We start from the raw sequence: 14,797 nt of genomic DNA on the forward strand, positions 1-14,797 counted from the left end.
CAGGGCTTTTCGGTTGAGCGCAAAGTTATCCGAGGGCATTACCATGTTGGTAAAAGTCCTAAGGTTCTTAGAAACCAAGTTTGGGGGTTTACGGGTCGAGAAAAGTAGCCGAAACATCACGTACAAGCACAGGGACCATTTCTGTCAATTGAGGAAAGTTGTTGGCTGATCAGAGGGGTCAGGCGACCCGCCTGGGAATGCCCAAGCGGGCCGCGTGGGTTGCCCAGCGAACAGAAAACGTATTTGGGGCTGATTTGGGTCCGAATTCGAGTGGGATACAGTTGTTTGCACCTCCAAATTGCCCAATAACATTACATGCAAGCCTACTACAACAGTAAACCTCAATTCCCTGCTTTAAATCCGAATTTGCATCCATTTGTGATCATTTACACTAGTAACCAAGAACACCAAGACTTGCAAGAGCTCTCAAAGCTTCTCTGGAGGAATTCTGATCAACAAGGCCGACTTCTAGTGATCATTTAACATCTATAGGACTCTTGTAAGCCTTCAATTCGTTGTTTAATCCGTTCATGTTGTGTTTATTAGTAAAAGTCAAACTGGGTGTTCATAACCTTTGACTTTCTGATTAAACGGATTTCTTTCAGTAATTTCTCGAATTGAAACTTGTTATAGATTGATATTTATGTGGGAAACAAACCCTCTAAAGGGTACTAACTGATTCCCACTACATGCATGCTTAATGTCGAGTCAAACATGGTTCTAAAAAGTCAACAGAAGCAATCTTTGTGAAAAATAACATGATTAATGATATAGATGACATGCAACCTGATTGATCATTGAAAATAACTTGTAACATATATATAAATGTGTTTTAATCATCATCAACTCGACACTCTATAGTATAGCCACGAATCGGAACCGAAAGTCTTGTAAAACGATTATTTCGTAGACTATCGATTCGGATTCATACATGCATGTACAAGATCTGTATTGGAAAGTATTTTTGACTACTTTTATTATAGTTAAACTTTCTGGAATTTTCGTTGATTGAGTCTATGTTTAGCCTATTCGAATGCTTGTTTCCGGTTTATGCATAAAGTTGACTATTTTGCCCTTTTTGATTTAAAACGGGATTTTTGGAAAAGTGAAAGGATAGAAATCTTTATTTTTATTATATAAACTTGCACCGAAAGTTTCGGATCAGTTGGTGGTCCAGATTGTGAGATATGGCCATTAGCGTAAAACTATATTATAAATTTACATAAACGGTCCTTTTTGCGTAGAACCCGTTTCTGGCCACGTTTTGGTACAAAACTTTTTACCAACTGATTATATATAATATTCTGGGAATTTTGATGATTTTTAATTAATTTTTGGCTGAACGGATCCTCGATCACCTAGTCATTTCGGCTTATGTCGGTTTTGACCGTTTTAGCCATAAAATGAGTTTTACACATCCTTTTGACCCGAAACCTTTTTCTACTGATTTTGTATGATGAATAAATTATTATAAGACTTCTGGAAATATAAAAATCTCAGATTTACTGTGAAAACCCGAAAACGCCCTTAAATCGTATTTTTAGCGTTTTAAGCGCATAGTAAGCGTTGTACTTGTTTTATACCTACAAGACTTATACCTACTGATGTAAATCACATATTTTCATATAATAACAGTAAGTATGATATTTTGAACTCAGATTTCCAGTTTTGGCATTTTTAGCCCTTGTGAAATTACTAAATTACCCCTACAGTGCATAGTTTGGTTTTAAATGATATATTTGACATATGGGTCATACCCTACTGATATAATATGTTATATTAAGCATATTTACTGTATGAACCTGTAAAACCCGTGAGGATCACAATGATATCAATCTAACTTTGTGAGAGTGCGGAAAACCAAACACAAAGGTGATTCAAGAAACAATATATAAACAGATCGAATAAAACACAATGAATAACTAAACAAACCAAACTTGCATTCAACTTGAAGATGACTGATACAAGATCGGTAGGAACTCGGTTCCTTGCTATGTGTCGCCCCTGCTTCTATTCGGTATCAACAACCCTTAATCTATTGATTAAGGGTGTTTAAATACAAAACATAAGGGCCGAAACTACAAGCCCATGCGACACACTTACAAGCCCAACCCACATAAGATTAACCCAAAACATAATTAAACTAATTACAAGATCAATCCCTATATATTGTTAACTTGCATGAATAAACCTTTAGGTTCCAACAATCTCCCCCTAGGTTTATGCATACAAGTTCTTCTTGCTTCAGCTTCCTTGATGACCACCACTCATGTTATCCTTGTATCCACCAAATCCCTTTCTGTGAATATGCATCACAGAGGCTACAGCAGACGTCCACCCTTTAGCAATTTCTTCATATTTTTCGGTGGCTCGGATTTGGTTGCTTGCCAGTACTGCAAGATCTTCAGGTGCAAGATTCAATAAATCAATCTGATCCACCAGACAGTAACTTTCATCTCCATCACAAACGATCACAGCTTGACCAAGTCTTTCATTATATGCCCAGAAGTGCATCGTCTTCAACGCCCCTTTCGGAATCTTCCTTACCAACGGAATAGTCTTTTCTTTATCAGTAGCGGGCCAGTGTACTATCTTCATCCGCTTGTTGGTGTATGGATCCCTGATCCCTTTTGCTGGTTTAACTGTGGTATCTGCTGTACGCATCGAAGGAAAGCCTTTTGCCACTTCCCTTTTCAATCTCTCGAAGAACATATAACCAGGACCATTAGGCTTATCATCCACATAAGGTTTATTTACCAGATCTGTCAAATCAACCTTAGTGAATGACTGAAATTGCCCCGATCGCTTGTACCATTCGACTGGTCCAACCTTCCTCTTAATCCACCATCGTTTACGATCGTGATCATACCCCCAGCTAACTACACCAGATCTATTCCCTTTCTTGTCATAGAGAGTTTCACCCACATCCATCAAATGATGTGTAGCATGCGCATCTTCATCGTCAGGATTAGCATTCTTGTTTTTCAGAATCACAAACTCTCTCTTCTTCTTCAACCTTTCAGCTTTCGCTTTTTCTGCTTCTGGATCAGTAACCCGTTCAAAGTACTTTTCCATAGCAGCAGCCTTTTCAGCATTATCCTTCTCGAAAGCTTTCTTTCTGTTCTCTACATCGGTGGGATCAGAAAACTCTTGACCAAACTTCTTCTCAAGTTTGCCTCGCATATCATAAACAATATTGAATAACAGGCCAACATCTCCCTGTAGTTGTTCAATTTGTTGATCCTTCTTCACAATAATGTCTTCAAGCTGTATGATCTTAGCATCTTTATGTATGGAATCTTGTTCGAGCACAACCAAACGCTTCTTCATTTCCCTCATACTTATGAACTCATCATCATCGCTTGAATCACTGTCAAAAGGCATTCTGAGTGGTTCAACAGGTCGTTTACCACTAGAGCTGCCCGGTTCTTCATGAATAGTACCGGAAGATCCAGCACCAACAGCTCCAGAGGGCCCAGCTTCAGTACGAGTCTCAACACTAGATACAGCTTCAGTTTGAACTTCAATATTAGGCACTACTTCATTTTGAGCTTCAGCATTTGCCATAACTGTATCATCACCTTGAGTTCCAGCATCAAACTCAAAGATGTTGTCTGTAGTGATCGTGGTAGTGGTGTCATCAACATTTTTTTCGAAATCAAAATTGTATAAACCTTCAGCATCATCAGCAACAGCAACAGATTGATCTTTCCTTTGTTCAATAAACATTCCAGGTCTCGGATCCCGTCTTTTCCTTTTTAGTGGAATATCATCAGAATCCCTTGGGCTTTCTTCAGGCTCTTCAGTAGACACTGACAGATTAGTAGGAGGATTACCCATCGTGTCAGTCACTTTCTTTAACAACAGAGCCAAGTTCTCAGCAGAAATCACTGGAGTAACAGTAGAAACGGTTTCAGCATTAGCTTCAGGAGGAAGCTCTATGTTATCATCATCAGAATCACACGTAATCTCAACACCTTCATCGTCAGAGTTGATGGTGATACGCTCTGGCTCAGGCTCATTTTCATCTCTTTGCTGGATGTCATGCTCTTCAGCTACTATGGCACGTGCTGGTACGGCTAGTGCCCTGACTGAATTCACAGCAACTTCTTCAGTCTCAGCAAACTGACCGAACTTCTCCAAAGCAATCAAACCTTCAAACTTCTTTTCTGTTCCTTTCTTTGTTGTAAGTGCTCCAAAACAAGAAGGACCCATGGGCTTTAATTCCAGTGTGTTGCCCGATCTCTTCAATTCTGGATATCGAGCATTCAGAATCATTTGTACAAACCTAGGATACATCAGAAACTTATCCTTTCTAAGCCCGATAGCATTCCTCTTCATTGCTTCTAAGACATATCGCGAATAATTGAACGGCTCATTTGTAATTACGCAGATCAATGCAGCCGTTTGTGTTGTGTTTAGTTGATCAGTTCCTCCTCGGTTCTCAGTCATGCACAATAGGAACGTGTGCAATAATAAGCGCCAATATGGATGAACAAACTTCTTGACCAGGGGCGGAAATCTCCCTTCATAGCTTAGACGTGGCAAGATAGCTTCAATTACCCCAGCAGCAAGCTCGATTGGATCCGCTTCTTGATCATTAAACTGCAACACCTCCCTGATACCCTGCTCTGTCACAATAATCGTTGTTCCGTCAATTTCAGCAGCTATCGCTCCTTTGCCTTCAACTATTTCCACCTTCGCAGTCTTCCAGAAGTCTCGGATAAGACTTTCATACACTACCGGATTGTCTCGAAGAGCGTGAGCAATGCGGCATGTATTCAAGCCTTTAATCAAAGACGTGTACAACTCCTTGTGCTTTACAGGTGGGGGTGCCAAATACGCAACTTGATTGTGAGAAGCAATAAACTTGAGGTCCATTTTTCTGCAAATACACAAACAACACATAAGTTCCCAAATTTAACAGTGATAAAAATAAGAATTAAAAATAAACACTGTTACTGTTCACTCGTAACCATGAGTCGCAACCCAAGGTTTCGAGTCGAAACCGTGAGTCGCAACCAGGATTACTGAGTCGCAACCATGAGATTGCGAGTCGCAACCGAACAAGATGAGTCGCAACCATGAGATTGCGAGTCGCAACCGAACAAGATGGGTCGCAACCATGAGTCGCAATCTCGAGGTTGCGAGTCGTAATCGTTGGTCTCGAGTCCAGTTGTTCTTGATTTCGACTGGAATCTTCAAGAATTCGCCGGAAAACTCATCGGAATCTTCAAGAACTCGTCGGAAAACTCATCGGAAACTTCAAGAACTCATCGGAAACCTGCAAAACTTGAACAATGACGTCATAATTTCTGTTGATGATCTACCTTAATTGCGAGTCGCAACCGGAATTCGAGTCGGAATCTTGATTTCGGCCGGAATTGTTGAGAGAAAATTAGAGAAGATTTCGAGTGGATTATGGTGATAATGACTCGTGATCAGCATTTATATGGCCAATGTTCTCATGGGCCCAAATTTGTTGGGCCTAGGCCTTATGAACTTGGGCTTAATATCTTTTAGCATTTTGGGCTAAATAAAATGATTTTCAAAAATAATTTCAACCAACCCAACTAAAAATCTGATTTTTCAAAAATAAACCATTAACCCATTGAGCATTTGTGTTGCAAAATAAAAACCTAAAAAAAAACAAAAATAAATAATAAAATAAAATATTATTTACAAAAATAAAAACAGGAAATTTGCATAGATGCTCAGGGATCAAATCACAGGGTCTCGGGCATGACTTCACTTATCAACACTGATCTACTAGAGGATGATCTAGACAATTGCCAGTATATTTGTCCTCTTAAACTCATCTCCCTAGATCTTTTCCATATAACTGCCTGTATCTCCTTTTATCATGTTTTGATATTTTAATAATGAACACCCAAACAAATACTAATCAAATCCCGGAATTATACACAGCTCACTCTATCATGCAAGCAGTTTCCCTACCACATATTTCACAAGCCCAATCCAAATTTCTGAAATCTTAACTGGGAATAGGTTGAGAAAAGAACAGAATAGATCTTAAAATGAGATGATATAATATACAGATCAAATGAGTTTTCTCAATTTGATATAGGTTTCTTGGGTTTCTTTTGGGCACTAGAGGGCCTCTTTCGGGTGTTTAATTGATCTACAGATCGACAACGTACAGCTAGGTCAGCATGTATCAGGATGCAGCAGAAGCCGACGTTGCCTAGCACCTCCAGGTCAGCATGTATCTGGATGCAGCAGAGGAGGTACACGACTTTTTCAGATAAGATTTCAGAATCAGACCGAAATTGTGTGTATCGGGAAAAGCATACAAACATTCAAATAGACATGAGCTAATTCCAAGTGATTTTCTTTTCTGAGGTCATGTACTGGTTTAGTTCTGAACAGAAACAGCCATTGTTTCCAATCTTAAGGATAGAGCCTACCAACACATCATACTAGAGTCAAACAATTTCGATACTGGTCTTACATGAGTCAGCCCTTGACCATAAAGTGAAAATTCATTTCATTTCCCAGTCCAGCCACACTTCCTTTTGAAACTCTTTTTGTATTTTTTTTTTTTTAATTTTCCAATGTTTTTGTATTTTTCGATTTTTCTCCCCCTAAATTTGTGCATAAATAAAAACTACCTAAGAATAGAAAACTGTATGAACAAATTTACCTACGAAAATACAAAACATGCTCAATCAGTAAAACGGATCATTTTTAGAAAATCCACAAGCACTCTGAATTTCGAGCTGCTGACAGGTTTAGTGAACAAATCGGCAGCATTTGCATCTGTGTCGATCTGTTCAAGCGTAATCAGACCTCTGTCAAAGCAGTCTCGAATGAAATGAACTTTAATATCAATGTGCTTGGTTTTGGAGTGAAAAACAGGATTTCTAACAATTTGTATTGCAGCATCATTATCACAGTAAATAGTAGTGTTAAGATATGTCAAACCATAATCCTGCAATTGATGTTGCATCCACACCACTTGAGAGCAAGAAGCAGAAGCAGCAACATACTCAGCTTCAGCTGTGGATATCGCTACCGTTTGTTGTTTCTTGCACTGCCAAGAAATGAGCCGATCACCCAAAAATTGACATCCCGCAGAAGTGGATTTCCTGTCACTGTCAGTACCTCCAAAATTGCTGTCAGAGAAAGCAAACAAGTCAAAATTGGAATCTCTCGGATACCACAGGCCAAACCGAGGTCTGCCTTTAAGATACCGAAAGATCCGTTTAACAGCAATAAGATGAGAAGTTTTAGGATTAGCCTGATAGCGTGCACAGTTGCAAACAGCAAACATGATGTCCGGACGGCTAGCAGTGAGATACATCAATGACCCGATCATTGACCTATATTGACGTTGATTTACAGACTCTCCTTCTTCATCTTCAGTCAACAATGGTCTCTCAGCCATAGGTGTCTCAGCAGGCTTTGCATCCGTGAACTTGAACTTTGCCAGCACATCATCCACATACTTCCCTTGATGAATCAGAATTCCTTGCGAACTCTGCTTGACTTGAAGGCCCAAAAACAGAGTCATCTCCCCCAGAGCACTCATTTCAAACTTTTTCTTCATAACTTTCTCGAATTCCTTGCATAGATCCTCGCTAGTTGATCCGAAAATAATATCATCAACGTAGATTTGAACCAAGATTTGATCACTGCCTATCCTCTTGATGAACAAAGTCTGGTCAATAGTGCCTCGTGTATATCCATGAGCCAACAGATGTTCTGTTAGGGTGGCATACCAAGCTCGAGGAGCCTGGTGTAACCCATACAGTGCCTTGTCTAACTTGTAGGCATAATCAGGATGATCTGGATGCACAAATCCTGGCGGTTGCTCAACAAAAATTTCCTCCTTCACATCTCCATAGAGAAACGCGGTCTTGACATCCATCTGATAGACAGTGAATCCCATGTATGACGCGTACGCCAAAAAGATCCGGATGGCTTCAAGTCGTGCAACCGGAGCATAAACTTCATCATAATCCAGTCCTTCGATTTGCCTAAATCCCTGAACCACCAGTCTTGCTTTGTTTCGAACAATGACACCTGCAGAATCCTGCTTGTTTCGAAAAACCCATCTAGTTCCAAGCTTACGCTTTCCTGCTGGCAACTTGACAAGCTTCCATACTCCAAGTTTTTCAAACTGGTTCAGCTCTTCGTGCATAGCATCTACCCAGCCAGGTTCCTGCAAAGCTATATCAATGGTTTTAGGTTCGATTTGAGAAAGATAACTAGAATATAAGCAAGTGTTAATGGTCCCTGATTGACTCCTGGTCAAAACTCCTGCATTTACAGGACCAATCACATTTTCGATTGGATGATTGCGTTGAACGCTCGTCGGTATGGCCAAATCTGGTACCGTCTCCTCTTCAGTGGTGGTGTTGCTACACTCCCCCTCATCAGGTGCACTTGTAGTGTGAATTACAGGAGAAGTGACTGTACAATCCTCAGGGATTGGATCAGGAAACATTGCAGAGTCACTGGTTGATGCACCTTCAGGGGATTGATTGACCACCGGTGTCGGTGTAGGATGTTGCGTGAACACCATTCCCGGCGGATCAACAGTATGATGCTTTACAATTTCATCTATCTGTACTTCGTCCTCTGTATCTTCAAACGACAATGGTTGTTTTGGAACTGATTCACCTGCAACTGAAACATCACTTGACAAAATGTTAAATGATTTAAACAGAGCAGAATAATCATATAACCAATCTGGACCGACTCTAGCGTCCGTAGCATTCTCTTCAAGCCATTCGATGTTGCACGACTCAACGACTTTCCTAGTTACTTTGTTGTATACCCTATAAGCAGAGCCTTTAGCATATCCAACAAAGTAACATTCGTCACCTTTGACTTCAAACTTTCCATTTGAGTCCATTAGTAATAACACACATGGACAACCAAAAATACGAAAGTGTGAAACCGAAGGTTTATGTCCTTCCAGAATCTCGTAAGGGGTTTTCATGTGACGTTTATTAACTAAAGCATGATTCTGGATATAACAAGCCGTGCTAACAGCTTCGGCCCAAAAGAAGCTAGGAAGCTTTGAATCAGCCAGCATGGTACGTGCTGCCTCAATTAGAGTACGATTCCTTCTTTCAGCCACTCCATTCTGTTGTGGAGTTCGAGGCGCACTGAACTGTCGATCAATTCCCTTTTCACTGCAGAACGTATCCAAAGTAACATTCTTGAATTCTGTTCCATTGTCTGATCGAATAACCTTCACCTTAGTACTCGCTTGATTTTCAGCCAATGTAATAAACTGTTTCACCAGTGCAGCAGTTTCGTTTTTGTGACTAAGAAAATACACCCATGTGTAGCGAGAGTAATCATCGACGATTACTAGACAGTAGGCTTTCTTCCCGATACTCAGCACATTCACTGGACCAAAAAGATCCATGTGAAGTAGTTCGAGTACAGCCTTTGTCGAGGGTACTGGTTTAGACTTGTGAGGTTTTCGATGAGCCTTCCCTTTCGCACAAGCAACACACTTCTCTACCAACATGAAATCCTTGATCGGAAGATCTCGTACCAATTGACCTTTAGCTAGACGATTCAGATTTTTCATATTCACGTGCCCTAGTCGACGGTGCCACAATAAACCATCATGCTCTGAAATCTTCGAGAATAAGCAGGTGATCTCTTCACATGGCTTCTTGTTCATATCAATGACGTAAGCGTTTCCTTTTCTTTCAGCTGTCATCAAGAACCAGTCTTCTGGAATAACAATCCCAGGCTTGAGAACATGACAACCTTTCTTCGTAAAGTGAACTGAATTTCCTCTATCACAAATTTGCGAAATGCTCAACAAATTGTGCTTCAGTTCTGGAACATAGTTAACATTTTCAAAGCTGAGAACTCCGTTTTGAACAGTTCCTTTCAACGTGATTCTGCCAGATTCACCTCCCGCAAACGAGACATATCCACCATTAAATTCTTTGACATTCACAAGTTGGGATAAGTCTCCTGTCATGTGCCTGGAACAGCCACTATCCATGTACCAGAGGCGCACGGTAGTCCTCCACAGCTGTTCCTGCACGAATAGCGGGATTAGTTAGATTTAGGAACCCAGCCCATAGTGGATCTGGGTTTTCCTTGAGCATCGAAATACGTTACCCTCTGCCAGATTAAATTGTCTTTGTTTAAGAATTTTGATAAATTTGCATTGACAGAATTGTTATGAAGTGTATGAGGCAGATTGGAATGCTTGGCCTTGGGTTTAGGTTTCCAATATTGTTTAGACCAGTTGTTAGCATAATTACCAAACGCTTGAAATCTGTTTTCAGAAAAATGATTTTGCTGATTTTTATGTCTACGTTTGGCTGCATTCCAATCTTGATCAGAAGGCTTGACCTTACGATGGTCGTTCTTCATTGTCTTAGACTGATGAGTCGTCATTGACTTAGAAGGACCAGATCGATTTGGTTTGACTTTCTGATGCTGTGCATGTTTAGTTTTAGACTGCACAGAGGAAGATGGAGAGACACAGTTTCTGGCAATGTGCCCAGCTATCCCACAGTTGAAACAAATTTGCCGTTTCACTGCGGAAGATTTTTGACGATTCACAGAGGCTGCGGGTCTTTTGGGTCTTGTAGATGGAGCTTGCTTGTTCTGTTTTGATTTACTTGCTTGTGCCTTCCCTGAGCTTGTAGATACCTGAGGATCAGAATCAGAACTAGCACTGGCACAAGCATGAGAATCCGAAAAATTTGATTTTTCATTTTTAACTGCTTCATGAAAATCATTTTGATTAGAGTTTTCAGGGGTTGACTTATGATTTTCTTCACAATCATTTTCTTTTAAATTTTCATTTAAGAAAACTTCTTTCTCTTTTTGCAAATCATTTTGAGTTTCAGTCTCGATCGAAGCTGAGACGTCATCAACAAATTTCGATTCCTTTCGATCATTGTCATCCAATGATGTTCCCTCAGATTCATCAGTAGAAATATTTACTGAATTTGATTCACACGAAAAATCAGTATGTGATTGATTTTCCTGTGAAGCATCATCAGTGGTTTCACTGGATGTGTTCTGAGGAACATCGTTGGTCACACTATTTTCTCCTAGAGAATCAGAAATATCAGAATCACAACTTTCAGCAGTTTCAAAACAATCATCATCACACGCAGTTTTAAAAGGTTCATCACAAGCATTCACTGTTTTGCCCAAAACATCAGGCCCAAAAGAAGACGAAACATAACTATGAAAAGAGTTCAAAAACGCTTGTCCAAACACACAACCAGAATTAGTATCATCAAAAGAAGTTTTAGAAGAATCAGATTCTAAAACTTGTTCACTTCCAAACACATCTCCCCATATCACTTCAGGTACTTTATCTGCACATGACGAAGAACTGTTAGGATCAAAAGTACCCTTTGACACAAAACATGTCTCTGATTTTACCTGCTCTTCAGTAAATTTGCCATTGATTGATGACTTACTGTTTTTGGAACTTTCAACATTTACCGAGGGCTTATTATTTTTGGGTCCGTATGTCATTTTACTTTCATTCAGCATCTCCTCCTCGGTCATAGGCAAGTAGGTATAATTGTTATTGTACGGAGGAGGAGACTGATTATAACCCAAACCCGACCCTTTCTTTTTAGAATAAGCCAGTTGTTGATCACAGAGATTCTTGACTAATTTACTGGAGGAATCAAATTTTTTAATATTTAACTCATTAATTTGATATTTATCCCGAACATTCTCCAGTTCCTTAGTTACCTCACACAATTTTTCTTTAACCATGATGAGTTGTGCCGTGGCTACACTAACATCGTCTTTGAGTTGGACGATATCCTTACGCTGAGCTTCGATTTTCTCTTTGAAAAGTTTTTCATTTTTCGTTAAAGTGAAATTTTTGCGTTTAATTTCATTATAATCTTCAATTAGCTCAGCGTTATGGATTCTATAGGCCTCAACTCGTTCCCTACATTCAGAAGTGCAAAAAACAGAAAGTACCTCTTCTTTGGTGAGACCCTTAACCGGAGCTGACAGAATTTGAGTCATGAAGGCGAAGTTTTCAGCTGACGACTCCTCCTCCTGTGCAGCCTTCACATCGTCACTCACAGAAGCATTGCTGGCCATGAAAGCGATATTGCTTGGGGTGGCTTGATTCTCAGGAGCTGAAATGTTTAATCTTTCGATCTCTGAACTCCAGTCAAAAGGCGAATCAGGCTGAACCACCAAAGCTTGGGCCAATCCCACTTGTGGGCTTCCACTGTTGACACTATCAGCAGGCACACCAGTTGTAGTCACAAGGGCTCTTTCTCGATTTGGTGTAACAGGAGCAGCAGGCTGAGCTGGAGTTTGTTCATCATTCACCTTGGGTTTCGTACAGTTTCTAGCCAAATGACCCTGTTCATGACAATTATAACAACGATATTCAAACGGCATCTTTACGGGTCCTGTGAACTTAAGATTTTGCCATTTGTTTTTCCCTGTCTTCCTCACAAAGTTTTTAGCTCTAAAAGCCGCCATAGCCATCTGCCACGTGATATCCATTTCTTCCACATCCTCTGGATGAATTTGATCCAAATCATCCATGGAAAACTTAGGAGGGTCAAGATTTCCCGAAGCAAAGGCGTTCATGCAATTTATGACAGATGCTGCAATTTCAAGATTTTCCTTTGACTGCCTAGAGAAGAAAGCAACCATTTCATTGCTAGCAACAGAAACAGAAGGTGCAGCAGAAGTCTTTCCAGCACTTGCAGGGGAAGCTTGAGTGGAAGACCCTGAGTTGTAGACATTTGCTGAAGTGGGAGCAGGTTTAGTATTGCGAAACATTTGGAATCCTCCTTGAGACAGAAGAGCTGTATTGCTGTCACTGGATGCAGTGGGGGCTATAGAAAAACCGGCAGCCAGCATACTGTTCTTGTAGTTAGTCTCTCTCTGCTTGTCATCCAATTCACAAGCTTTAATATGCGAGATCATCTCAGACAGGGTGCATCTTGCAAGATCTTTTGTTTTCTTTATCATAGCAACATGATGATCCCAGCTCTTGGGTAATGCATTGAGAAGTTGCCTATTTGTCGAAGCATTTGTGGTGTGAATTTCTTCCATTTGCATTTGAGTCACCAGCTTGACAAACCTTTGGATCTGATTATCCACTGTTTCACCATAAATATGGTTGAAGTTGTTGAAATTCTGTTGCAGCAAGTTCCTTCTGCTTTCTTTCATGTCCTCATTACCTTCATACACTTCCACCAGAGAGTCCCAAAGTTCCTTGGCAGATTTACAAGTGCGAAATCCCATAGCAATGTTTGGACCCAAACCCATGGTCAGATAAGAAAGAGCTCTATCATCTTCTTCAACAATAAGCAGATCATCTTCCGTGTATTGATCACGAGGCTTCTTTACTTTGACTTCAGGTTCAGTAGGGCTTTCCATCATGATCTCTCTTGGTCCTCTCAATATGCTGCGCCATAGCTTGTAGTCTTTAACTTTCAGATGCTGTTCAAATCGCCATTTCCACTCGGGAAAGTCATTAGCATCAGTTAAACGTGGAATACGCGTTGTGGTTCCTAGCTTTGAATCCAATTCTTGTTGCTGAGTTAAAGCAGACAATTCACTGTTGGTGGTTGACATTTTTAATAAATCAGTTAATTAATTGATTGATTTAATTAAGTCCAAGTCAACAGTCCAAAAGTCCGTTTCAATTTGTCGTTGCGAGTCGTAACTGGGTTGCGAGTGGAATGTGCGAGTCGTAATGAGGTGATTTCGAGTCGTAATGAGGTGTTTGCGAGTCGTAATCGTAGACGGTTGCGAGTCAGGTCAAACTTGAATGCGAGTCGTAACCAATATGGTTGCGAGTCGTAACAGGACAGGATGAGCCGAAACCGTGGTTGCGAGTGATGATCAAAAAGCTGGTTGCGAGTCGTAACTGGGCGAGATGAACCGAAACCAAGGCTGATTGCGAGTCGCAACTAAACCGTGATGAGCCGTAACTGGGAGATTGCGAGTCGGAACCTGCAAAACAGAAAGTGATAAGGACTGTTTACTCGCAATCCCGATTTTTCAGCAGTTTCCAAAATTCAAAGATTTGGTAATCTTCGAATCTGTTGAACCAATATCCCGAGATTTCAGCAAACACCGAGACTGAAATCAAACAGAACCAAAATCAGTAATTTTTCAAGGAATTTTCAGGAACAGTCGATGAACAGATCTGCATACACACTTCAACAAATCGAATCAGTAAAATATGAGATTCTTGAATCTGATTGATATCAAACCGAGCCTTTGAATGGCTTCAATGGCTCTGATACCAATTGTAAAACCCGTGAGGATCACAATGATATCAATCTAACTTTGTGAGAGTGCGGAAAACCAAACACAAAGGTGATTCAAGAAACAATATATAAACAGATCGAATAAAACACAATGAATAACTAAACAAACCAAACTTGCATTCAACTTGAAGATGACTGATACAAGATCGGTAGGAACTCGGTTCCTTGCTATGTGTCGCCCCTGCTTCTATTCGGTATCAACAACCCTTAATCTATTGATTAAGGGTGTTTAAATACAAAACATAAGGGCCGAAACTACAAGCCCATGCGACACACTTACAAGCCCAACCCACATAAGATTAACCCAAAACATAATTAAACTAATTACAAGATCAATCCCTATATATTGTTAACTTGCATGAATAAACCTTTAGGTTCCAACAGAACCAGACCCGAAACTCAGATTTCTAATTTTATCCTTTTATTATCTTTTAAATGACCAAAATGCCCTTCTAAGGCATAAATTGAGTTTAAAATTATCCCGGGCAATATAGAACATAACTTAC

The 14,797-nt window shown here is 40.2% G+C and overlaps 1 protein-coding gene across 1 annotated transcript; it reads right to left on the minus strand.

The window, feature by feature from the left end:
• Positions 1 to 11,105: 11,105 nt before the first annotated feature.
• LOC110935484 lies at positions 11,106 to 14,067 on the minus strand. Its single transcript, XM_022177869.2, has 2 exons — positions 11,965 to 14,067; positions 11,106 to 11,339 (listed from the first exon to the last, which is right to left on the minus strand). The coding sequence occupies exons 1-2, from the start codon at positions 13,588 to 13,590 to the stop codon at positions 11,322 to 11,324; spliced, it is 1,644 nt and encodes a 547-aa protein (XP_022033561.1). The 5' UTR covers positions 13,591 to 14,067; the 3' UTR covers positions 11,106 to 11,321.
• Between the last annotated feature and the right edge of the window lie 730 nt (positions 14,068 to 14,797).

This window comes from Helianthus annuus, chromosome 4, assembly GCF_002127325.2.
Source record: "Helianthus annuus cultivar XRQ/B chromosome 4, HanXRQr2.0-SUNRISE, whole genome shotgun sequence".
In the NCBI taxonomy this organism is placed as follows: Eukaryota; Viridiplantae; Streptophyta; class Magnoliopsida; order Asterales; family Asteraceae; genus Helianthus; species Helianthus annuus.